Below are 26,041 nucleotides of genomic sequence, written 5' to 3'. Positions count from 1 at the left end.
CACACATCCCCAGATACCTTACTCCTGTACTCTCTTCCCATCCTTGCCACACATCCCCAGATACCTTACTCTGTACTCTCTTCCCATCCCTGCCACACATCCCCAGATACCTTACTCCTGTACTTCCTCTTCCCATCCCTGCCACACATCCCCAGATACCTTACTCCTGTACTCTCTTCCATCCCTGCCACATCCCCAGATACCTACTCCTGTACTCTTCCCATCCCTGCCACACATCCCCAGATACCTTACTCCTACTCTTCCCATCCTGCAAATCCCCAGATACCTACTCCTGTACTTCTTTCCATCCCTGCACATCCCCAGATACCTTACTCCTTTTCTTCCCATCCCTGCCACACATCCCCAGATACCTTACAGCTCACCACCTGTTAATAATCCCATCCCATAGTCTAAGAAGTTATATATGGTATTATGTTAGTGTTTACAGATACATATTGGTGGGTGATGGGAAGTTATAGAAATATTATATGATAATTCACTGATGGTGTATAGAAAGGGATTACTGTAAATATAAACAAACACACACACACACACACACATGCACACAATTATACGATGGAGTATGTTGACATCGATGTCCCTACCCAGTATTATTTGAGAGAAGAATTCTTGTATACAATTTTCCCTCTCTCTCTCTCTCTCTCTCTCTCTCTCTTTCTTATATATATATATATATATATATATATATATATATATATATATATATATATATATATATATATATATATATATGTATATATCAAAGAAGTCTATCTGTCTGTTTGTTTATTTGTCTCTGTGTCTGCACGAATCTCGAAAATTTTTGCCGATCTGTGATGATGATGGTGTTATATGTAGATGATGGATGGTATGTAATGATGATGGATGTTGCTATATGTAGTGATGATGGATGCGTTATAGTTAGTGATGATGGATGGTGTTATATGTGGTGATGATGGATGGTGTTATATGTAATGATGATGGATGTTGCTATATGTAGTGATGATGGATGGTGTTATATGTGGTGATGATGGATGGTGTTATATGTAATGATGATGGATGTTGCTATATGTAGTGATGATGGATGGTGTTATATGTAGTGATGATGGATGGTGTTATAGTTAGTGATGATGGATGGTGTTATATGTGGTGATGATGGATGGTGTTATATGTAGTGATGATGAATGGTGTTATATGTAGTAATGATGGATGGTGTTATATGTAGTGGTGGTGGTGGTGACGGTGGTAGTGACAGTGGTAGTGGTGGTGATGGTGATAGCGGCATGTTTGTGGTGATAGTGGTGGTGGTGGTGGAGACTGGTTGATAGTAGTGGTAATGATGGTGGTGGTAATGATGATGGTGGTAGTAGTGGTGGTAGTGATGATGGTGGTAGTAGTGATGGTTGTGATGGTGGTGCTATATGTAGTGATGATGGATGGTGTTATATTTTAGTGATGATGGATGGTGTTTTATGTAGTGATGATGTATGTTGTTATATGTAGTGATGATGGATGGTGTTATATGTAGTGATGATGAATGGTGGTATATGTAGTGATGATGGTTGGTGTTATATGTAGTGATGATGGATGATGTTATATTTAGTGATGATGGGTGGTGTTATATGTAGTTATGATTAGACAATAAAATAATAATAGTTTAATGCTAAAAAAATATACTTTGCTGTACCGTTGTAGTAGTGAAAAACATGGTGGAACTTACATACACCGTTAATGAACTATTGATGGAAGAAGAAGTTTTGAGGACCGAACAGTGAGACAATGTGGAGCCACACGGAGGGTGGCGTCCTACCGTGGCCTAGTGGATGCGGCGATTCTGCTAATAATATACTATTATAACGTAGAAAACGTGTAGATGCTTCCCAACACGAGGAATACATCAGATGGTTGTTGATAATACACCCCATCATAATACCACATGGTACAACCTCCCTTCCCCTCCCCTCCCCCACATCACTTGAACCTCTCCACATCACAGAGGAACTGAAGATGCATCCGGCCAGCCGCTAACACACTCTTAGCAAGTCGTATTTTTTGCCACTCCAAGAGATTAGCTTGAGACACAATGTTGAGGAACAGCTCTTTTTACTCTGTTGTGGTGTGAAGGAGCGCCTCTGTCCGTTCGTTGCTACACTAATGCCTTTATAATGTGTGTGTGTGTGTGTGTGTGTGTGTGTGTGTTAAAGGAGTGAGTCACCTTCTAGATTACTTTAAGTGTAACAGCTCTAAGTGTTCCATTTATAATCGGCTCAGGAACAGAGCGAGTGTTATCATATATTCAGCGTGTTATCATTCATACAAAGATCGCGTTATTAGTCTTTCAAAGAGTGTTTTATTAGCCATTCAAAGAGTGTCATTAGCCATTAAAATACCGTGTTATTGCCCATTCAAAGAGTGTTATTACACATTCAAAAAGAGTGTTATTATCCCTTCAAAGAGCATGGCATTAGCCATTCAAACAGGTGTTATTATCCAATAAGTTACTGGTTATTTCGTTTGCCTGTGTAATCCCTTGTACTGACAGTCAATAACTGGAACATGTTCAAGTCTGTTTGTTGTTAATTTTCAGATGAGCATCATGAAGTTGAGCCAGCGAGACACACTAGGGAAATAGGATATACAGTATTGGGAGGTGTTGTGTGCAGCCGCTCGGTCAAGGCTTTTGTTCTAGTTTATCATCTCAATATTGCCATCAGGTTAAGGTTGATGATATGTTGTGTGGGACGGTGGTGGGGAAGGGAGGAGGTGTTGTCTGGGGAGAATGAGGTGGCTGATCTCCGCCTTTGTTTACACTCGCTGGAGGTGGTATTGGGGGGGAGGGGTGACTTGCCGCTCTAGACTCTTCCTAAAGACACTGCCATTACCCGATGTCTTACCTCTGATTTTTCCCTTGCAGAAGAATCCACGGCGGGGGTGGAGCCATGCGAGCTACCACGCCCACCTGTACTCCCTGACCACTCTCACACGCCCACATGACGCCCACTGGACCCCCTCCAGGCACCTCCCCAGGGCCGCCAACACCAAGCTTCCTCATCACGCCCACGCCGGGCGACACTCTCCCAGGTCCCTGTCCATTCACCAGCTGCTCCCGGGCATACGATGAGGGACTCTGGTGACGCCGGAGGGCCTGCGGGGGGTGGCAGGGGGTCTTTGGCCCCCCTGCTGCTGCCGCTGTGCCTCCTGTTGTTATTGCTGGCTCCCGCTGTGTCCGCCTGTCCCACCGCCTGCACCTGCGAGGCAGTGCCGCCCAGGAGGTCCTCCGCATTGTCCCGACGAAGTGTCTGGGCGGCCAAGACGGAAGTCCCGGCCGCCCACAACACCAACAACGTGACTCTGGTGTGTCGGGACGCAGGGCTGATGGCACCTCCTGACCTCGTCGCCCTCAACGGCCTCGACCCTGCCACCGTCAGCAAGATGTAAGTACTTTTTTTTTGGCTCATATTTTACCTCGTGTACAGTGACTGTGTCCGGCTTCCTGTCGGCTGCCCACATTGATACCTACTTCTGGAGACCCCTCAGTTGTGTAATTCCTTCCCACACATCCCCGTTACATATACCTCTCCCACATACTCCCATGACATATGCCCCTCCCACATACCCCTATTTCATATGCCCCTCCCACATACCCCCATGACATATGCCCCTCCCACATACTCCCATGACATATGCCCCTCCCACATACTCCCATTTCATATGCCCCTCCCACATACCCCCATGACATATGCCCCTCCCACATACTCCCGTGACATATGCCCCTACCATATACCCTCAAAGGTACATATTTTCCCACCATTATATACCCTTGTGAGCCGCCCTTTGTCTCCTCATTTTTATAGCCTCAGAAGCAAATGTATCAATATTGTTATTATTATTCACTCTGTATCTGTATTTTTCTTGCTAAATAGATTGTTTCAGTATCGACATCACATGAAAACAACATATTCCTAGTGTTCTACGGTCAGGTGTGCCCCTGTCTAGTGTGGAGAGGGATTTAAATCTCAGTGTACTGTAGATGTGTGTGAGTATTACAGTTTATGAAAGGGACTATTAAAGCACATGGATTTATTTTTCACTCATCAGTTTATTGTCTGCTAACGGGCATACATCCTCACTTATCTTTGATCTGATCTAAACCATCTATATATTCTCGCCAACCGGTGTGTGACGCTGGATTATTCTATCAGACTGCATCTCTATCGTCTAGTAAGATTAGTCAGTCGTATCCGGCTCGATTTACCTGCCAACATGCATTACTGGGTTATATCGTTGACGTTTCATGTCAGGAGCGGACTGTTTCACTCCCTGATCGTAGACTGACTCTGCCCTGAGTTAGACTATCCACTGCGTCGTGACACAGTTTAAAATGTGGCAGTCTGGCCACAACACAGCAACCTCACTAACTTGCCTATCACACATCCATTTACTCGAACTTGTGAGAATTATCGTGGGACGCTATTGGTTCTAGGCTGTCAATGTGTCTCCCCGTCCGTCCGTCTGTTAGTCGTGCCCTCATTTTGGAAGCTTCCCAGAAACAACCCATGTATTCACACAACAGGTCATGTAGTAGGGTGGACGAGGGGATTACTGAAAATGTTTAAAATGTAAACTGTTTTGGCGCTCAGCTTTGTATATATTCACTTAATGCTTGGGAAGAAACACGGAGCGAGCGAAACAACTTCACTTACTTACCTGAACTTAAAGGTGAACTTGATGAAGACGCCGGGATGTGTAAGACAATTCACTCCCAACAGACGATTAAATTGTTTAACCGAAATAACACTCGATGATTAAAACTCAGGGGAAGAGTTTGAGTGCAATAATCCTTTCAGTATAATATAAAACCTTACAAATAACATGACAGTAGGCACATACGAACACGTTAGTATGAGATGAAGATAATTCGAAACACATAATGCTAACAGAAATACAACAGCGAAACAGTGAAAAATGAATTATAATATGAGAACAACTGTGCCGTAATCATGATAATAACACGAGGAAAATATCATTATCCCCCATAACACTTGCAACTCATCACTGACATCATAACAATAACAGTGAAATCAGACAGGTTAGGTCAGGTCATTGCCCCACACTGCCTGGCTGGCCGCCGCTCGCTCACCCAATCGGCACGCAGAAAATTTACATAGAACGAGCAGGACGCTTAGAGTTATAATGACCTCCAAATACTGGACGGGTTTAGTGGGTCATGACTGCAGTTAACGGCAGACTGGTGGCCTGCTGACTGTTGACTGAGGTCCCAAACTTTCATTATCATATTTACAAATTAAACAGATAAAAATTATCAGCTAATTATAATGGTGATAAACGAAATGGTGATTTTTTTTTTCATTTTTATTTCAGAATGTTGACGGGATACATAAACTTATCGTTATTTATTTTCTCTTACGGTTTATGTTTAGATAAATAGGTCGAAGCAAACATATTTATTTTTGTAGCTATTAAATGTACAGAAATAAAGGAAACACATCATTTACTGGACATGTGTGGCTATAATGACCTTATATATAGTAAACATTACCGTATAACTGCTGGTATTTCGTGTAGGGTGTGACATACATACATACATACATACATACATACATACATACATTGCTGAATCACACATACATACATACATACATACATTGCTGAATCACATACATACATACATACATACATACATACATACATACATTGCTGAATCACACATACATACATACGTTACTAGATCACAAACATTTCACCTCCTGTATACTCCACCAGACGTGCGCCTCCGTTGATACAGTCTTCTCCCCCACGCCTTCCTCCTCCTCCTCATCTCATCTCATCTCCCTCTTGCAATCTCTCCTTCACGTCTATCCTATATCATATTACAGTGGCTCAGTGGTAAGATTATCTCTTCACGATCAGGAAACTATGGCTTCGACTCCCCTCACTAGACCTAATATATATCCGAGCTGGGATCGAACCCGGCTCTCCTTCCGCATGTGGTGTAAATGGGATGTCACTGAGCCATCCAAACAAAAACAAAAGTGGTTCGGTTGTAATAGTGAAGCCAATCGTTTAATACCAATATGGATAATAGGTGTATACCGTATGTGTAAATATCTCACACAAGCTACATTTGTTAAGATATTATTAAGGTGTACTGGTTATCCTCCTTATCTCTCTACCTCGTTTCTGTTCCATCATATATCTCTCATCCCGCCCTGAGCTATCCGCTGTACTATTCCTTTCAGCTCATCCCTCGTCGGCACCTACTATCATCCCTGTCTCTCGCCTCCCACCCCTAACACTCCTCCACCTCTCTCTCTCTCTCTCTCTCTCTCTCTCTCTCACAAACTTCACTCTTTAGAACAAATCCCATCCTGAAAAAAAAATAATACTCCCATTGAAATATTACGAAAACAGTCCACCAGAATGTATTGCATCAAGCTATATTTTTGTTTTCAATTTTTTTACGTAACTTTTATTATTCCTCGTGTTATGTAACTCAAGGGAGGGGAGAGGAAGAGAGGGGAGGTTGAAAAATAAGACCCCAATTTCTCGCCCAGAATCTCGAGTCCTTCCCCTCAGCCAGGCCCATATTTCAGGCTCCACCGACAAGCAATATTCTATCAAATTTGGTGCCGACACCCCCCCCCCCCCCCCATTCATAAAAGGCAAAATTGATGGTGTGTTTGGGAGAGGGACCCAGGACCCAGGCCTTAAAAAATTAGTGGTATGGTGACAGGCAGAGTGATGGTTGGCGATGGATCACCTTTATTGTGTTGGTCTTTTCTCTTATGTTGTTGGGAACTTTTTACTACCCGCGCCTGTAGAGCTCATGTCTTATTCCATGATGTTGGAAGCTTTTTGTTACTCGCTGGGAGCTGAAACAAACGCCAGTATAGGCTATCTTCTTCCTAATCTTGAAGCTTTATGATGTTGTGAGCTAATTTACTACACACGCTTGGAGAGCTTGTTGTTATGCCTCTTTCTTAACCTTTGTGATGTTAAAGCCTTACCACACATTAAGTTTTACGGTGTCGTGAGCTTACAACACATCACTAATGATTCGCGTCTATCATTATGCCAAACCCTTTGTGTTGTGAGTTTATACCACTGAAAGCCAGTTGTTGTAAGCCCAAATTCTTTAGGGTACGTCCCCTTTTAGTGTTTCGAGCTTACAACAAGACATCAGTCCTAGTTGTATCAGCAATATAAACTCTATGATTCAATTTTGTCGTAAGCATATAACAACCCACTGGTGTCTCAACCCAACCTGCACTACGACTTTCTCTATTGTTTGGGAACTTTCACAATCTCACTGAAAGTCTGTATCACTGAGCAGTGAAAGTCTGAATTTACTGCGCAATGAAAATATGTATTTACGAGGCGGAAAAATCTGTATTTACTACGCAATGAAAGTCGGGATTTAGTGGGCAGTGAAAGTCTGTATTAACTGCGCAATAGCTTTTTTTTCGTTCTGATTTTCGAGCTTGCTATCGTGTTATGCATACAGACAACTGAGACACGATAGAAAGCACCGTGTTGGAAGTGTCGGAACATGTGGGAGGCCGAACACAGGTGTGTGTTGTGTGTACCTGGGATGTGGTCGAACAGATTAAAACAACATTCCGTGAAATCTTCGCTTGAAGGAAAATGTAAACAAACAATAAAATAGACCTAAACAAGGGATAAAATAATAAATAAGGGTAAACAAATATATATTGCAATTGTCACCGTATAGGTAAGATGTAAAGAAGATATAAAGTATCATGTTAATAACGTAAAAAAATAAAGATGTGGAAGTTTTTTCGTATTTTTCCATTATGTATTAATTTTCTAAATGCATTTTAGAAGACTTTCACAACACACATTTTCTTCACGTTAAGATTACCACAACAGACTACTGAAGCCATCACAACACCTGGAGGACTTTCAGAACCGAAGAGGAATATTCAGCGGACATAAATATGGGGGAGGAATATTGAGGGGAATATCAAGGAGTAATACACAAACTAGGAAACGCGAAGGAGTTCACTACTGAGAAATATACCTATTGAAGATCGACATTCATCCTTTGTGTATAATATTCAATGAACGAGACGTGTATGCTACTAACTGATGCTGTAAAGAGATGTAAATTACTATATTATTATTATTTGTATACATTTATAACCACATTTCCTTTAGTACTGTCAACATATAGGAATTATTGTACAGTTGCGGACAAAATTCCCTGAACACTTGGTAGTATCTGGCATGTAAGTACTAACGGATCATTGGGTGAAGGAGATTGGAATTTTAGCCGCACACTTTGTTATTCACATTTGCGTGAGAGGTATTCAAGCACATTGTGTGTTTCGTTCTATACAGGGGAACTGATAAAGCTACTAAGTGCAAAAAAGTGGATACAATCTTAATATGTCAGCTATCTTACCATTAGAGATAAAGTGTTTTGCCATTTCACTCACTGTGTTTGGACCTGTCCCTAAAAGGTTCTGTCTTCACACAGTCGAGGACGTAGTGTTGGAGTGTGTGGCCATATGTCTGGCCACACACTTTCCATTTAGTCTTCCTCACATCTGCCTGAGGGGCATACTGCCAGAGGTACTTGTACCCTAACCTTAGTCTAGCGGTTACAACATCTTGTAATCTTGCTCTACGTTTCATTTGATACAACTCATCATGGTAAACAATGGATCGTATAGGAAGAGATAATAGAAGGAGGGGTAGGGAGGTAGGGAAAGAGAGAAGATGGGGGGAATGAGAGGAGTGCAGGGAGGGGCAAGTGGAGGAAGAGTAGGGGGAAGGAGGGAGAGAGGAGTACGGCAGTTAGGTTATGTTAGGTCTTTTAAGTATTTACGTCCATGACTCCATGTATAGTTGCGGTAGAGTCGCTGCTGAATTTGGACGCCATTTTGTGTCATAGCTTCAGAGGTGACCCAGAAACACACGTCCTTACAACTACAGTTACCGGGAAAAATTTAACCTGGAAAAACATTGTGCACACAATGGTTGGGCATTCATTGATAACTGGCAACGATTCTATGGCAACGACTACCTGTACAGTCGCGACGGAGTACACTTGTCTCGTGAGGGGGTAAAGACGTTGTCTGCATCCCTGGAGCGTGAATTTGTCACTCCGAAGGGGGGGTTTCGCCAGTAGAGAGAGGTCGGGGAAAGTGGGAGTCAAAAAACAAGCAGGTTCTGGGAAGTAAAATTAGTTGCTCAGGACAAGGGGTAAAACAGGACCAGGGAAGGGTAGGGTTAAATGTATACTATACAAACAGTAGGAGCGTTAGAAATAAAATAGACTTGCTGAGAGCGGTTGTATGTACCGAGAATGTAGACGTCATAGCACTCACCGAAACTTGGATGAATCTGGCGAGCAAAAATTTTTTATCAGAGTACCACATAGAAGGGTACAACCTTTTTCACAAAGACAGGGAAGGTAGGAAGGGGGGAGGGGTAACACTCTTCGTCAAGGATACATTAAAATGTTGTATTAATAATTCATTAAAGGGTGAAATAGGAACCGAGTCTATGTGGGTAGAAATCACGGAAGGAAGAGAAAAACTAATTATGGGAGTGATTTACAGGCCCCCAAGTCTTGGCAAAGAAGCAGCTCAGCCCATATGGCAGGAAATGAGTAGGGCAGCAAAATATAACAACCTATGCATTATGGGGGATTTCAACTTCAGAAATATTGACTGGGACAACATTGTAGGAGACTGTGAATCTGAAGACGTCCTAGATGCAGTACAGGACAATTTTTGGAAACAACTAATTACAGAACCTACAAGAGGCGACAAGATATTAGACTAGTATTAACAAATAAAGAAAATATTATCAGAGATATCACAGTAGGGGAAGAACTAGGTAACAGTGATCACAGAGAAATCAGGTTTACCCTAAATTGGGAAACGAAAAACAATGACAATATGGTCAGAGTCCCAAACTTTCGGTTGGCGGATTATCAGGGGTTAAGAAGGTACCTAGGTGAGGTCACCTGGGAACAGTTACGTCAGTCCCCAGTAGGAAGGGGTGAGGTCATAGATGACACAACAATTGATCATGACTATAATATATTCACTAGTATACTACATAAAGCACAAGAACAAAATATACCATACAGAAAAATTAGGTCAAATATGAATGAGCCAAGGTGGATGACCAGAAAACTTAAACATGACATAGGAATAAAGAAAGGAATATATAAGAAATTAAAGGGAGGGGAGGAGCAGCTCAGAAATAGGTAAAATGAACTATCTAGGAATGTTAAGAAAAATATAAGGAAAGCAAAGAGAGACTATGAAATCAAAATAGCAAGAGAATCCAAGGCGAATACCAAGGGATTTTTCCAGGTATATAGGACAAAGGTCAAGGACAAAGTTGGGCCTTTAAAGTCAGGGAGGGGAGAAGTGATAAATGGCAGTGAAGAAATAAGCAAAGCATTGAACAGCTACTTCTTATCAGTTTTCACAAAAGAAATTTGCCATGAAATTCCAGAGGTGGAACTGATATTTAAGGGAAAGGAAGAAGAGAAATTAAAGAATATCACTATGAGAAAAGAGGATGTTCTTGAGAAGATAAATAAACTGAAGAAAACAAAATCCCCAGGGCCAGATGAAATTTTCCCTCTTGTCTTGAAAGAGTGTAGGGAACAGATTAGCGGACCCCTCGTAAATTTATTTACAAAATCATTAGACACTGGAGTTGTGCCAGACTTGTGGAAACAGGCAAATGTAGTACCCATATTCAAAAAGGGAGACAGAGCATCAGCGTCAAATTACCGGCCGATCAGTTTGACGTCAGTAGTGGGGAAATTTCTTGAATCACCAGCAGATAGCATCCGATCGCATCTAGAGAAAGCAAATTAATCTACGACTCTCAACAACATGGGTTTACAAAGGGAAAATCTTGTCCAACAAATCTGCTGACGTTTTTTAGGAAAGTCTTCGAGGTAGTAGATAATGACGAAAATTACGATGTTATTTACTTAGACTTTAGCAAAGCATTTGACAGAGTACCGCATCAGAGGCTGCTGAGAAAAATTAAGGCTCACGGTATCGAGGGGAAAGTTTTAAATTGGATAAAATCATGGTTCACCGATAGAACGCAGAGGGTCAGCGTAGATGGTGTTAAATCTGAGTGGGGCCGTGTAACCAGTGTTCCCAGGGGTCAGTACTAGGCCCACCTTTGTTCATAATCTACATAAACGATCTAGATACTGGGATCAGCAGTGACATGCTAAAGTTTGCGGATGACACCAAAATAGGGCGGCAAATTAATTCAGGGCAGGATGCAAATACATTACAGGAGGATCTAAATAAACTGCAGGGGTGGTCTGAAAAATGGCAAATGAAATTCAACACCAGCAAGTGCAGCGTACTTAATATTGGAAGAACAAATACTTATAATGTATACAGCCTTAACAACATCAACCTAGAGAAGTCGACTTGTGAAAGAGACCTAGGGGTACTTGTAAGCCCGGACCTACGGCCTAGAAAACAATGCTTTAATGTTCGAAATAAGGCAAACAGAGTATTGGGTTTTATATCTAGAAGTGTAAGTAACAAGAGTGCAGAGGTTTTATTGCAACTATATCTTGCGCTAGTCAGGCCGCACCTCGATTATGCAGTTCAGTTCTGGTGCCCCTATTATAGAATGGATATAAATTCACTAGAGTCGGTGCAGCGAAGAATGACAAAAATGATTCCGGGACTTAGAAACCTTCCATATCAGGATAGGTTAAAGAAACTTAACTTGCATTCCCTAGAAAGACGAAGAGTGCGGGGAGATATGATAGAAGTATTTAAGTGGGTGAAAGGAATCAATAAAGGGATATAGATAAAGTTCTTATAATATCCGAGCAGGATAGGACTCGGAGCAACGGATTCAAGTTGGATAAGTTTAGGTTTAGGAGGGAGATAGGAAGAAACTGGTTCACAAATAGGGTGTGGAACGAGTGGAACAAGCTTAGCAACTTTGTAGTAAGTGTGAACTCTGGAAAGTTTCAAAAGGAAGCTAGATAGATTCATGGATGATAGAGAGTGGTAGTAACGCTCGACAGGAGCTGCCGTGCACAGGCCAACCGGCCTATTGCAGACTCCTTATTTTCTTATGTTCTCTAAGAATCGGGAGCCAAGTCAGGCGTCATGTCAGGTTAGGTCAGGTCAGAACAGATCAGGTCGGCGGGATTGACTGGTATATTCCTGGTATTGAAAGTCACTTGATGAAAGAAGCTATTAATTTTCAGGTGAGTTTACGAGTCAATAAAACTTGTTGGTGAAGGGAGAGAGGGGGTGAGGGAAGGAGAGAGAGAGGAAAGGGGAGTGAGAGAAAGTGAGAGGGAGGAAAGAGAAGAAGAGAACATGAGAGGAAGGGAGGGAACGTGAGAAGAAGGGAGGAAGGAAGGGAGCGTGAGAAGAAGGGAGAGATATATTGTGCACCCTTCGATTGGCCAAGTGGGCAAGGCAAACAGGTATGGTGGTAGTTAAGACAATGGATAGGAGAGGGTGGAGTATGGCGGTTGATGGGTAGTGGGAGAGGGAGGAAAGGTTAAACGATGGGTATGCAGGAAGGGAGGGAAGTATGATAGGTGATGTTCGCAGCCAACCCCTTTGTTCCCCTTGTGATCATAGACACCTGCTTTGTTCTCCAGGCATTCCCTTTGTTCCTCTTGGGACCTCAAACAACTCCTTCATGACCCCCTTCCCCAGAACTACTCAGGCCAGTCGATACATCCCCGGCAACATCCTTTACAGAAATTAATGGAGACAAGAACGGTGACGGGAAATGTTAAAACTTTATCAATTTTCCCAAAGTTTTCATTCTCTTGACTAATACTGTGAAGACGATGTTATATATATATATATATATATATATATATATATATATATATATATATATATATATATATATATATATAATATATATATATATATATATATATATATATATATATATATATATATATATATATATATATATATATATATATATATATATATATATATATATATATATATATATATATATATACTGTATATATAAGAACATAAGAATGGAGGAAACTGCAGCGGGCCTATTGGCCTATACTGGGCAGTCCCGTTTACACCCAACCCCCATTGCTCATATAAGCATCCAACCTATGTTTGAAGCTATTCAGCGTATTCGATCAATGATGATATTTGGTAATTTAATCCATTCATCCACTACTCTGTTTCCAAACCAGTGTTTACCTATTTCGCGCCTAAATCTAAATTTGTCTATTTGTCTAATTTAAAACCACTGTTACGAGTTTGCTCCTGGTTGGATAGTTTGAGTACCTTTGTAATGTCCCTTTTGCTTAGCCCTGACTTTCATTTATACACCTCTATCAGGTCGCTCCTCGCTCTACATCTCTCGAGGGAGTGCAAATTAAGATGCTTTAACCTGTCTCTATTCTCAAGGTTCCTAATGCCCGGGATTAGTCTTGTCATTCTCCTCTGAATTCTTTCCAAGGATTCTATATCCATTCTGTAATACGGTGACCAGAACTGAACTAAGTAATCCAGGTGTGGTCTCACAAGCGCAAGATACAGTTTTAGGATGACCTTGCTAGTCTTGTAACTAAAACTCCTTTGTATGAACCCAAGTACTTTATTAGCCTTGTTACGAGCAAAAACACATTTTTTACTTGGCTTAAGGTTCCTACTTATCATTACTCCTAAATCTCTCTCGCAGTCGGATTTCTCTTTGGCATCGTTGTTCATCGGGTATCTGGTTTCCCTATTTACATCTCCTATACTGAGTACTTTACATTTGTCCACGTTGAATTTCATCTGCCATTTTTCAGACATTCGAAAAATTTGTTTAGATCTTCCTGTAGTTTTGCGGAGTCCTCGTCAGATTTAATAACACGTCCTATTTTAGTGTCATCAGCAAATTTACTTATGTTGCTGTCTATGCCGATATCTATGTCGTTTACGTATATAATAAATAATAATGGTCCAAGTACTGAGCCTTGGGGAACTCCACTAGTGACGTTGCTCCAATGGGACTTAGTGCCGTTAATGCTCACTCGCTGTTTCCTGTCCTGTAACCATGCCCTAATCCATTTAAGGATATTACCTTTGATGCAATGTGCTTCTACCTTCCTAATTAGTCTTTCGTGGGGGACTCTGTCGAAGGCTTTGCTAAAGTCGAGATATACCACATCATAATTGTGCCCCTCGTCCACCTATTCGAAAACTGATGAAAAGAATGTTAATAGATTAGTTAGACATGAACGTGTGCTTGTGAAGCCATGCTGGGAATCATTGATCAATCTGTGCTTCTCCAGGTGATTTCGAATAGTTTGAAATGATTGCTTCCATTAATTTGCCAACTATTGATGTTAGACTGATTGGGCAGTAGTTACAGGATAGTGATTTATCCCCATTTTTGAAAATCGGTATTATATTCGCCATCCTCCAGGATTCTGGTACTACACCTGTTTTAAGGACATGTTAAACAACTTTGCTAAGGGCATACTAAGCTCTTCCTTACACTCCTTTAATACTCTGGCAAATATCTCATCAGGACCAGGTGACTTATTAGGCTTTAGTTTGTCTATTTGCTTACTAACATCGTTACTAGTCACTACTATCTCGCTTAATTTGTTTTCTTCACTATCTCTGAATAGAGTCGGTGCCTCGGGTATCATGTTTAAATTTTCGGTGGTGAAAACTGTCAAAAAAATATTTATTCAAATTATTGCTCATTTCTCTTACGTTATCAGTGAGCTCGCCGGTATCTGGCCGTATTGATCCTATCTTTTCTCGTGTTTTAGTTTGATACATTTGGTAGAATCCTTTGGGGTTTGTCTTTGCCTCCCTTGCTATCCTTACATCATTATTCCTCATGGCTTTCCTAATCTCGGTTTTAACTCTACTCGCCAATACCTTATAATAATCCCGGAGGTAAATTTCTCCACGATTTATCCTTCTACCTATAGCCTTCCTTTGGCCAATGATGTTCGTTAAATAATTATTTATCCATTTAGGGTCATTGTTGTCTGATCTGAGTTTTTTGTATGGTATGTTCTGCCTTTGTGCATTAAGTAACTCATTATTTAAATTGTAGTGGAACTCGGCAATCTCAGATCTCGTTATCAGGTCCGTGTCATCTGTCAGGTACACGCCCAAGCGCGACACCCCCTCTCTCGGTTCCCTCTTTAAACTATCAAAGTTTGCCCTTCTGAAATCTGGTACTTTAGTGGAATTTTCCTTACGTCTGCCCTGAAAATCTAACTGGAATCTAATTTCTTTGTGATCGCTGTTTGCAAGTTCGTTTCCTACCTCGACTTTGCTAATGAGGTTTTCTCTGTTCGACAGAACTAAATCGAGTATATTATTACCCCGGGTGGGTCCGGTTATGTGTTGATTTAGGAAACAGTCCTGGATCGGTTCGAGAAAATCCTCTGATTCTGAGTTACCCTTAAGGTCAGTCCAATCTATTTGACCAAGGATAAAGTCGCCTATTATACAGACTTTGTTGTGTATGGAAGCCCTGCGCATTTCATCCCAGATAAGTTTCTCATTGACTCTATCAAGATTTGGAGGTCTATATATTACTCCTGTGATTAATTTTTCCCTACCGTCGATTAATTCTATCCAAATTGTTTCTGTATTCCGCTCAGTTTTTATTTCACACTTCAGATTATCCCTGACATCGATTGCTACTCCGCCTCCTTTCCTGGTCTGCCTATCGGTATGGAACAAATTGTAACCCGCAATTTAGTATTCGACCGGTAACTCACATGAGTCTAGGTTGATCCATGTTTCAATGAATGCTATTATATCGATTTTTTCGGTACATACCAAGGCCATAATATCATCCATTTTGTTTCTCATACTTCTACTGTTCGCATAGTAGACATTAAAGTTAGTCGTGTTCTGAGTCCTCCCTTTACCGCGTTTAGGTTTAAACTCGCTGTCTAATTTAGTTTTGTCATCATTCCTAACACTATTTCCCTGTAATCTTTCACTTTGTTTACCCTCTCCCACTGCAGTCTCCTCCACCCCCGTGCCCATATGTTCCCCTAGCAGTTTAAAGACAGGTGTACCCCATCCCTAGCATAAAGGTCCCTTCTGCCGTAGAAGTTGGGACTGATATTGACTTGCAATATCCGTCAAGACGGCCGTTGACACCAACTGCCCTTGACAACCATTCATTGCGAACTCTCCTTCTAGGCAGGACACCACATATGATAGGGATCCCTCCCTTAGTCCCAATGCGATCTATAGCTGTCTTGAACTTATCAAGAAGCTCTTCACTCCTACACCGGCCAATAATGGGTTTGTTCCCATTACCAGACAAGATATTGTCCATCCTGTCAACTATATCCCCCACCCCAGCCCCTGGCAAACACACCCTCATCCTATTTTTATTTTTACCACAAAAGGCTCTGTCCAAGTACCTTACCTGTGAGTCACTAACAAATAAAGTTTATTTATTTATATATATATATATATATATATATATATATATATATATATATATATATATATATATATATAATATATATATATATATATATATATATATATATATATATATATATATATATATATATTTATATATATATATGTATATTTATTTATTTATTTATATATATATAATTATTTATATATATTGATAAAGTCACACGGGGAAAATGGAAACATCGGAGCACCTTAGCTTTCGTCTTTATTCAAGACATCTTCAGAGGCAACTGGATTACATGGACAGAGAGAGGCTTAATATACAGGGGGACCTTATTAAACATGAGATCAGGTCATAATGATGTCATCCACTAATTCCCACACCAACACACACGTATAGGAGCTTAAGAGAATGGGAGCGACGTGACTAGTCAGGTCAGGTCAGGTCAAAAATACGGGACCCACTTTATAACTATCCTACATCTAGCTCCAAGGTTTTCAAAGCATGTTTAACCTTGGGCCACTGACAAATAAATTTATGTAACATAATATCAGTTTTGAACTGACCATCACTAAGCCTTATCGATTTTAATTCCTTAATCAAACTAGCTTCAACCAGAAGTCTTTCTGTAACACAAGATGATTTGAATACTTATAAGCTTTTTTCCCAAGCAATGGGATGATTAATTATTATTCCTAACATGAACGAACAGGGCACTGCTTTCAGACGCTGTTCTGATATTGTACTTATGTTATTTGATTCTGAGCTGCAATGTTTTTCCTGTCTGTCCTACATAATTACCATTACATTTGTTACATGGAATTCAATAAACACTTCCATTTACATTCAAGCTTGGGTTATCGTACTTAAGGAATTATGGTATACTCCTAAAGAGGTCAAGTTATTGTATTTAAGGGGTTAAGTTATCATACTTAGGGGGTCAAAGATATCTTACTCAATGGACTGAATCATGATACCCGAGGCACCGACTCTATTTAGAGATAGTGAAGAAAACAAATTAAGTGAGATAGTAGTGACTAGTAACGATGTTAGTAAGCAAATAGACAAACTAAAGCCTAATAAGTCACCTGGTCCCGATGAGATATTTGCCAGAGTATTAAAGGAATGTAAGGAAGAGCTTAGTATGCCCTTAGCAAAGTTGTTTAACATGTCCTTAAAAACAGGTGTAGTACCAGAATCCTGGAGGATAGCGAATGTAATACCGATTTTCAAGAAGGGGGATAGATCACTATCCTCTAACTACCGCCCAATCAGTCTAACATCAATAGTAGGCAAATTACTGGAAGCAATCATTTCAAACTCTATTCGAAATCACCTGGAGAAGCACCTATTGATCAATGATTCCCAGCATGGCTTCACAAGCGGACGTTCATGCCTAACTAATCTATTAACATTCTTTTCATCAGTTTTCGAATCGGTGGACGAGGGGCACAATTATGATGTGGTATATCTCGACTTTAGCAAAGCCTTCGACAGAGTCCCCACGAAAGACTAATTAGAAAGGTAGAAGCTCATGGCATCAAAGGTGACACCCTTAAATGGATTAGGGCGTGGTTACAGGACAGGAAACAACGAGTGAGCATTAACGGCACTAAGTCCCATTGGAGCAACGTCACAAGTGGAGTTCCCCAAGGCTCAGTATTTGGACCATTATTATTTATTATATACATAAACGACATAGATATCGGCATTGACAGCAACATAAGTAAATTTGCTGAAGACACTAAAATAGGACGTGTTATCAAATCTGACGAGGACTCGGCAAAACTACAGGAAGATCTAAACAAATTTTTCGAATGGTCTGAAAAATGGCAGATGAAATTCAACGTCGACAAATGTAAAGTACTCAGTATAGGAGATGTAAACAGGGAAACCAGATACCAGATGAACAACGATGCCATAGAGAAATCCGACTGCGAGAGAGATTTAGGAGTAATGATAAGTAGGAACCTTAAGCCAAGTAAACAATGTGTTTTTGCTCGTAACAAGGCTAATAAAGTACTTGGGTTCATACAAAGGAGTGTTAGTTACAAGACTAGCGAGGTCATCCTAAAACTGTGTCTTGCTCTTGTGAGACCACACCTGGATTACGCAGTTCAGTTCTGGTCACCGTATTACAGAATGGATATTGAATCCTTGGAAAGAATTCAGAGGAGAATGACAAGACTAATCCCGGGCATTAGGAACCTTGAGTATAGAGACAGGTTAAAGCATCTTAATTTGCACTTCCTTGAGAGACGTAGAGCGAGGGGCGACCTGATAGAGGTGTATAAGTGGAAGGCAGGGTTAAACAAAGGGGACATTACAAAGGTACTCAAACTATCCAACCAGGAGCGAACTCGTAACAATGGTTTTAAATTAGACAAATTTAGATTTAGGCGTGAAATAGGTAAATACTGGTTTGGAAACAGAGTAGTGGATGAATGGAACAAGTTACCAAATATCATCATTAACTCGAATACGCTGAATTGCTTCAAACATAGGTTGGATGCTCATATGAGCAATAGGGGTTGAGTGTAAACGGGACTGCCCAGTATGGGCCAATAGGCCCGCTGCAGTTTCCTCCATTCTTATGTTCTTATGTTCTTATGATACTCAGGTGTTACGTTAGCTTGGCTTATCACAGCTTAGGAAAAAACACTAATTGATGTCAGATTATTTGTGCCAGTATGAGTAGGGTCCCTATAGCTTGTGGAGGTGACAGACAGACAGACACATGATTTATATATATATATATATATATATATATATATATATATATATACAGAGAGAGAGAGAGAGAGAGAGAGAGAGAGAGAGAGAGAGAGAGAGAGAGAGAGAGAGAGAGAGTATTTCATAACTTTAAGTGAACGAATGAGTTAAAGCGAAGCATGTTAAGAGTAGAAGAGGCAGAAATTGGGTCGATAAGTAAAGAATAACAAATCACGTTGAATAATCTCACTTGAGGATGAGTGGACGGCTAACACTTGTGATGGAGAGGAGAATATATCAAGCTGAGGAGAGAGAAGGATCGTTGATGATCTGGGAGGGAAGTGATGACGGAGCTCAGTCCACGAGGGATTTATGCTGTGGGATGTTACGACTATGATGGAGGGAACGTAGAGGTGTCGATTAAAACACAGCAAAACAGGTGCTGGATGCAATAAGCCTTGAAGGAAACAGAAACTGAGAATTATATGATACACGAAGCAAGATGTTGTTAAATTAACACATTTAACAATGACAGAAATACAAGGATATAAAAAGGGAAAGTAATTAATTCTCTGATATATTATGGCTGAATACTGTTAAATTAATGATGAAATGGCAAGATGAATGAATGGCAAATGAGCGTCCGAAAAACCTTCACACACAGGCAAAAAAAAAACAGTTTTATTCACCGATTTACTCCACTTAGCTCATATATCTTATAATTTTCATTCTTAGACGAAAAACCTGTTAATTAGGAACAAAAAACGTTCGGTATATACTTCCTGCGCCCTTAAACAAATTACCCCACCAAGCAATTTTTTCCCCTAACCTACGACAAGGGAAAACTCGAGCGTATAAACCTGCACCCCGGAGCTATTTTGGCATACAAACTATGCTCAGCTCAGGGAAGAACAAGGGAGTAGTTTGCATCCAGCGGGGAAGGGAGCAGATGGTGATGCCTGTGTGTCGGAGGGGCGTCATTACCTTCTATGAGCAGAGAGGGGCGTCATTACCTTGTGAGTATCAAAGAGAGGTGTCATTACCCTGTGAGTATCAGAATGGGGCGTCCTTTCTTTCTCTCTCCCTGCTGCTGTAAGCTAGAGCACTACTCTCCACCGCCCTCTACATCCCACCTACAACATAAACCAGCGTCTTCCTCTGGTTTCTTCTCGTCTTGGGCCAGCGAGCACCCCCGAGGAGCCCTTGGCGTGCAGATGGATGGTCAGGCGCCTTGGCCAAGACCTGTACATTTGCGTCACGGGGCTGCACCTGCCCGAGGGACTGGTGTTGTGTTGCTGCTGGCTTGTCCGTCAGGTGTGTTGGCCTCTTGGGTAAGAGAGAGAGTAGAAAAAATACGTGAAAAACGTCGGAAAATTACATTATCAATTATTTAATGTATTTAACACACACACACACACACACACACACACGCACACACACACACACACACACACACACACACACACACACAAGTATAAAGTATTGGTTAATTACAAAGTTGAACACCCGAAATTACGATGCTACATCATCGCCACTACTATCACCACTACCATTACCGAGTGTAGGACAAAAGCCCCCTAGGACAAAAGCCCCCTAGGACAAAAGCCCCCTAGGACAAAACTCTCCCAGAAGAAATAATAAGAATTTTTTAAATAATTATATTATTTTTTTACACTTTATGAACACTTTTCTAACCTAACCTAACGTAGCCTACCCTAACCTAACCTAACCTAGCCTTCGGGAATTCTGTTATAGTTATAAACAAGTATACAAGGAATGTTTATTAAATCTGCAATGACGTATGTTTTGTCTACTGGGGTTTTTTACTCCCCTGACATTCAGTGACCTCACTGGGCCCTAGGGTCACCTCAGTAAATACAGAATGAACATGAAGGTAAAATATGTCGTCTTTTTTCTTTTATAATTATCTAATAATGTTCTATATCAAAATTGAAACTTATAATATTCTAAATATTTAAATTGTAATAATTTCATATTTAAATCTATATATTGTTAATATTTGTAATGACCCTCTCTTTAACATAAAAACAGGGGTCTTCTGTCCTATTTTGCACTTTTACTGAGGGGCTTTTGTCCTAGGGGTTTTTGTCCTTGGGCTTTTGTCCTAGGGGGCTTTTGTCCGGGCCCCACCATTACCACCACCACCAATACTACCACCCCTACCACTACCACCACTACCACCACTATCACCACTACCACCATCACCACTACCACCACCATCAACACTACTACCAACATTACTACTACCACCACTATCACGTTTCTCAGTAAAGTTAAGCTTGTAAGTGTGAAAGATGGAGGAGATAAGCTTGTTGTGTCTCCGCGTGTGACGACAACAACTGGTTCCAACACAGCGAGTAATGTTGTTGTTGTTCCCCGTCCTAAATTATCACAGCTGGAGGCTTATTATTTTAGTTTGAAATGTGTTATCTTATGCATCTATCGTCATTATCTGTTACTGTAATCATTACTACTGGTTATATCATATAAAATCACGTTATATTATATATCTATGTTATATCATGCTTATTTTTCTAGATATAATAATGCCTTTATCCTGTCTGGAATTATTACCGCAAAGTATAACCCAGTGATTGTTTTCTTCTTTAGATATGTTATGTTATAGTTGTTATTATAAAGACTTACTTGTTGTACTCCAAAGTATCCTGTGTCCCGCTAATGTAGTGACTGGCTTTTTTGTTATTGTTAGGTAAGTTAAGAGGCGTGTTGTGCCTTAGGGGTGCAAGGGGAGATTATTATACTAGATAGCCACACACACACACACACACACACACATATTTATTTGCATTTAGGAGGTAAAAATCCAGGAGATAAATTTAATAAGGTCACTAATTGTGACCAAGGCCAAAGTTCCAGTGATAATGTCAAAGTCACAACAGGTCAAGGTCACAATAGGTCAAGGTTACAGCAGATTAAGGGCACAACAGACCATTCCCCACTTTTGCATAGCAATCAATGCAATTTCCCCTCCCTCAACTCACGCTCGTGATTTATTACTTCACACGGCCGAGCCTATACTGTTTTTGCAATTTATTGAGACAAAAAAGGTTTGCCATTGTGATTTTGCGCATCATTATTCTTATGATGTTTAAAAACGATAGTTTATGCTGCTTAAGGTATAACATTTAAAACATCTGAAACAAATAAAAATGATCGCTCTATTTCAATACATGTAGTTACCACAGTAATCACAGCCTGAAACACTTAATGGGTTTCTAAACATCCTGCAAACTTTGTTTCACCTCAATCCAAATGTGGAAGCAGCAATAGTTTCAGCTTACTGCACCAAATTTAATGTACCAGCGTCGGTGAGATACATGTCCCTGTTTCTTACCCACAAGGTCTCTACTTGTAGGCCAGTGACAGAGAGCGCACCTCAAAAATTCTCAACATGGAGCCTGCACCGTTCCTTTGGTTTCATTGCCAGCATAAGTAAGTAGGTGACTAGGATCAACACACGAAGGGCGTTGTTGCTCAGTTCCGGGAATGGGAACCACATCCTTACCCAAAACTTGCTATGAGCTAGATATCCGAAACCGACTTTTGCCGAGGAATCATGTGTGAGTTCCAAGAACTTTTCCCGGAGTTTGGCAGGAATACCATTTGAACGGATCTCTTGTCAGAGCCATGGTGATTTGATCTGCATTTACGTCTGGGAAGTAGCGCTGGAACTCATTACTGAGAGAGTCCAGTTGCTCAGCAATCTCATTTTTGAACAGCTGGTTGATGGGATCATCACCAGTGATTATGGAGAGGCGGTAGTAAAGGGTTACATTTTCATCTAGAATCCTCCTCCCCAAAGTTGCAGTTTTACAATTAATGCTCTGATACATTCTGCATTGATTATGGTGCTATTCTCACGGTCCTGCAGTTTCTGATTGAGATCATAAAGAGCTGCAAAGCTGTCTGCCAAATATGGCAAATGAGCCTTAAAATCTGTCTTGTTCATCTTGGAAAGCAATTCTCTTTTCTCTCATCTGCCAAGAAAGTCTTCACCTCCTCACTCAGTTCATTGAACCGAGCGGGCCTGTTTTCCTTTGAAAGCCACCGGACCAGAGTATGGAACAGAAGGGCTTGATGGGAAGCGTCCGTATTGTCGCACAGTTCACGGAAGAGCCGTTTGTTTCGTATTCACCCTTTGATGAAGTTGACGGTTTTGATGAAGACCTCCAAGGGAGCACGAAGAGTAGCTGGAAGTGTCTTAGAGGCTAGGGCCTCTCTGTGACTCATGCAGTGTGTTCCAACCACTGCCGAATTTTTACGCTTGATGAGTGATGAGAATCCCGATCGAGACCCAAGCATAGTTGGTGCCCCCACCTGTACATACCCCAACTAAATCCTTCCACAGAAGGCCGTCTTCCTCAAAGAAAGTGGAAACTAGTTCCACGATGCCCTTTGCCTTTGTTGTTGTGGTCAGAGGACTGCAAAACAGGAAGTCATCTGTGATCTCTGTCATCAACCATACGGACAAAAATAATGGGCTGAGAAAGGTTTGCAGCATCAGTGGTCACGTCTCACTGAATGGCAAAGTATGGTGATGACTTGACCTTTGCTGTCACCTGATCTTTTATGTTGTGAGCCATATCATCTATGCATGACTTATAGTGATGTTAGACAGCGGAATCTGCTTCAGTTTGCTCACCGCATAGTCAATGAGGACGAGTTTCACACAATCGTACATGGCCTAATCAGAATTTCTCCGATTATGTGGGCCTTCTCATTCTTGGCTAGAAATAGTGTCATGGCATATGAAGCATGAATGGTCTTAGAAATATGTTGAAATATTCACTGCCAACCGGTCTCAATCTCTTCAAACCATCGGCTTTCTTCTTGAAAAAGGAGCGATACTTTTGGGCTGGTCCTTTTGGATGCATCTTATCAAGGCGCTGTTTTAGTTGATATTGCTTCATGTAATCATTTTCAAGGACTTTGTGGCATATTACACACTGTGGTACCTTAGCGTCGTCCTTCATGCTAAACGAGAATCGATAGTCAATATAATTTTCATGGTAAGATCTCTTCCTATTCTTTGGCCTCTAACAAATTCCAATTTCCATTCCTTCTGTAGACTTAGAGCTTCATTCCCTATACACCTCAATTTCCCCCTGGGGGAATCTCCACCCTCCCCCCCTCCTTTCCGTTGGGATCCCATGGGCTAAGTCACAACACACCCCAAAGAGTAGTGTTGCTAAGACTTCTCTAAGTTTATCTCAATATTTTTTTCTACTCTGAACACATCGTCGGTGATCTTACACCTTTGTTTAGAAGCTCAGGATGGAGGAACAATTTACTCTAGTATGTATAGACTCCATCAGGATGTACAATTAAGTTAAGGAAGCCATTTGTACATAATATCGGGACAGCGGAGTGTGTGACCGACAGGCTACTTCGTAAAGCATTGCTCACTATGGAAGTTTTACCCTAGAGCTGTACATAGTGATGGGATATATATATATATATATATATATATATATATATATATATATATATATATATATATATATATATATATATATATATATATATATATATATTTATTTATTTATTTATTTATTGAGCAGAGAGTTCAAAACCAAGATGTGGTCAAAACTCCTAAGAAAGTTTCCTAAGCATTATTAAGTTTTATCTTGTCTTGTGAAGCGGGTTGACTACACTACACTACACGTGATAAAACGTATGTCATTTAATATAAAAATAACCTCCTAGCTTTTTCCTTCAATAAATTCAACTACCTGAGACAACCAGAATCACAATCAACAATAATTCACCCCAGAGAACACCCGTCATAACACACCACAATAAACAGAAAATAACACATAATGAACTGTTATTACTACTAATTAGACTCGAACAAATGTCACCGAAAAACACCCTCTCTAATTAGGGATGATTACAACATTTTAATTTCCATAAATTGAGAATTAGACAAACATCAAACGAATTCCTTCTAATTATATATTTTAGTTTTTTACCGATGAAACATATTAATCACAAACAGCAATTAAGAAAATGCTAATTCATGGCACCCGCTGGGAATTAATTACACTGAGAGATAATTAGATTAAGTTCCGAAATGTTGAGACAGACAGACAGACAGACAGACAGATTGAAAGGCTCAATAAAAAGGGGATTTGCTCTTTTGGTAAGATATATTGTATTAAAAGAAGTAATTTGAAGACGAATGACTTTGATTACTACTCCTGTAATACATACAGGTAGATCGTGTGTGTGTGTGTGTGTGTGTGTGTGTGTGTGTGTGTGTGTGTGTGTGTGTGTGTGTGTGTGTGATACATAAAAACTGAACAAATAAGTTTTTAATATGAAGGAAGAGAGAAAAAGTGGGTCCCATAGACATGACTGATCACAAGGAAGCGTGGATATAAAACACTGCACAAAATGCCTTCTCTACACAAGGAGGCAACATGGCCGACACTATATTTCCAAAACTTGTGAATTATGGTACCCGTTTACAGCTGGGTAGACTAGGAGTGCCCCGGGTTCGAACTACCGACCCATAGTACAAGAGGTGAGTGCTGTATTCTTCAAACTAGAATTTAAAAAACAAAAACAAAAATAATGAAGGCAGTCCACCCGTCACTACAAGCTAACACCTTAGTCGTATTTTTCCATGATATTTGTTGGTCTGTCTTCGTCTTGTTCAATGTTTACTACCACCATTACAACTACTACCACAACTATCCACACCATCACCACTACCCTCACCATAACCGCCACCCTCACCATTACCACTGATACTACCACCACTACCACCACTATCACCACTATCACCACCAACACTACCACTACCATCACCACCACCACCACCACC

General features: G+C 40.6%; 1 protein-coding gene across 3 annotated transcripts in view; it reads left to right on the top strand.

The window, feature by feature from the left end:
- The window catches only part of LOC121871021 (leucine-rich repeat-containing G-protein coupled receptor 5-like), a 130,389-nt gene that overhangs the window by 30,658 nt on the left and 73,690 nt on the right, over nucleotides 1–26,041 (top strand). For all 3 annotated transcript variants that reach the window (XM_042373077.1, XM_042373076.1, XM_042373075.1), the window contains exon 2: nucleotides 2,915–3,434. In XM_042373077.1, coding sequence (XP_042229011.1) covers nucleotides 3,118–3,434 — 317 coding nt within the window. In that variant the 5' untranslated portion in view covers nucleotides 2,915–3,117. The remainder of the gene's footprint in view (nucleotides 1–2,914; nucleotides 3,435–26,041) is intronic.

Source organism: Homarus americanus, unplaced genomic scaffold, assembly GCF_018991925.1.
Source record: "Homarus americanus isolate GMGI-L3 unplaced genomic scaffold, GMGI_Hamer_2.0 scaffold52512, whole genome shotgun sequence".
In the NCBI taxonomy this organism is placed as follows: Eukaryota; Metazoa; Arthropoda; class Malacostraca; order Decapoda; family Nephropidae; genus Homarus; species Homarus americanus.
This window is presented reverse-complemented; position numbering and strand designations above follow the sequence as displayed.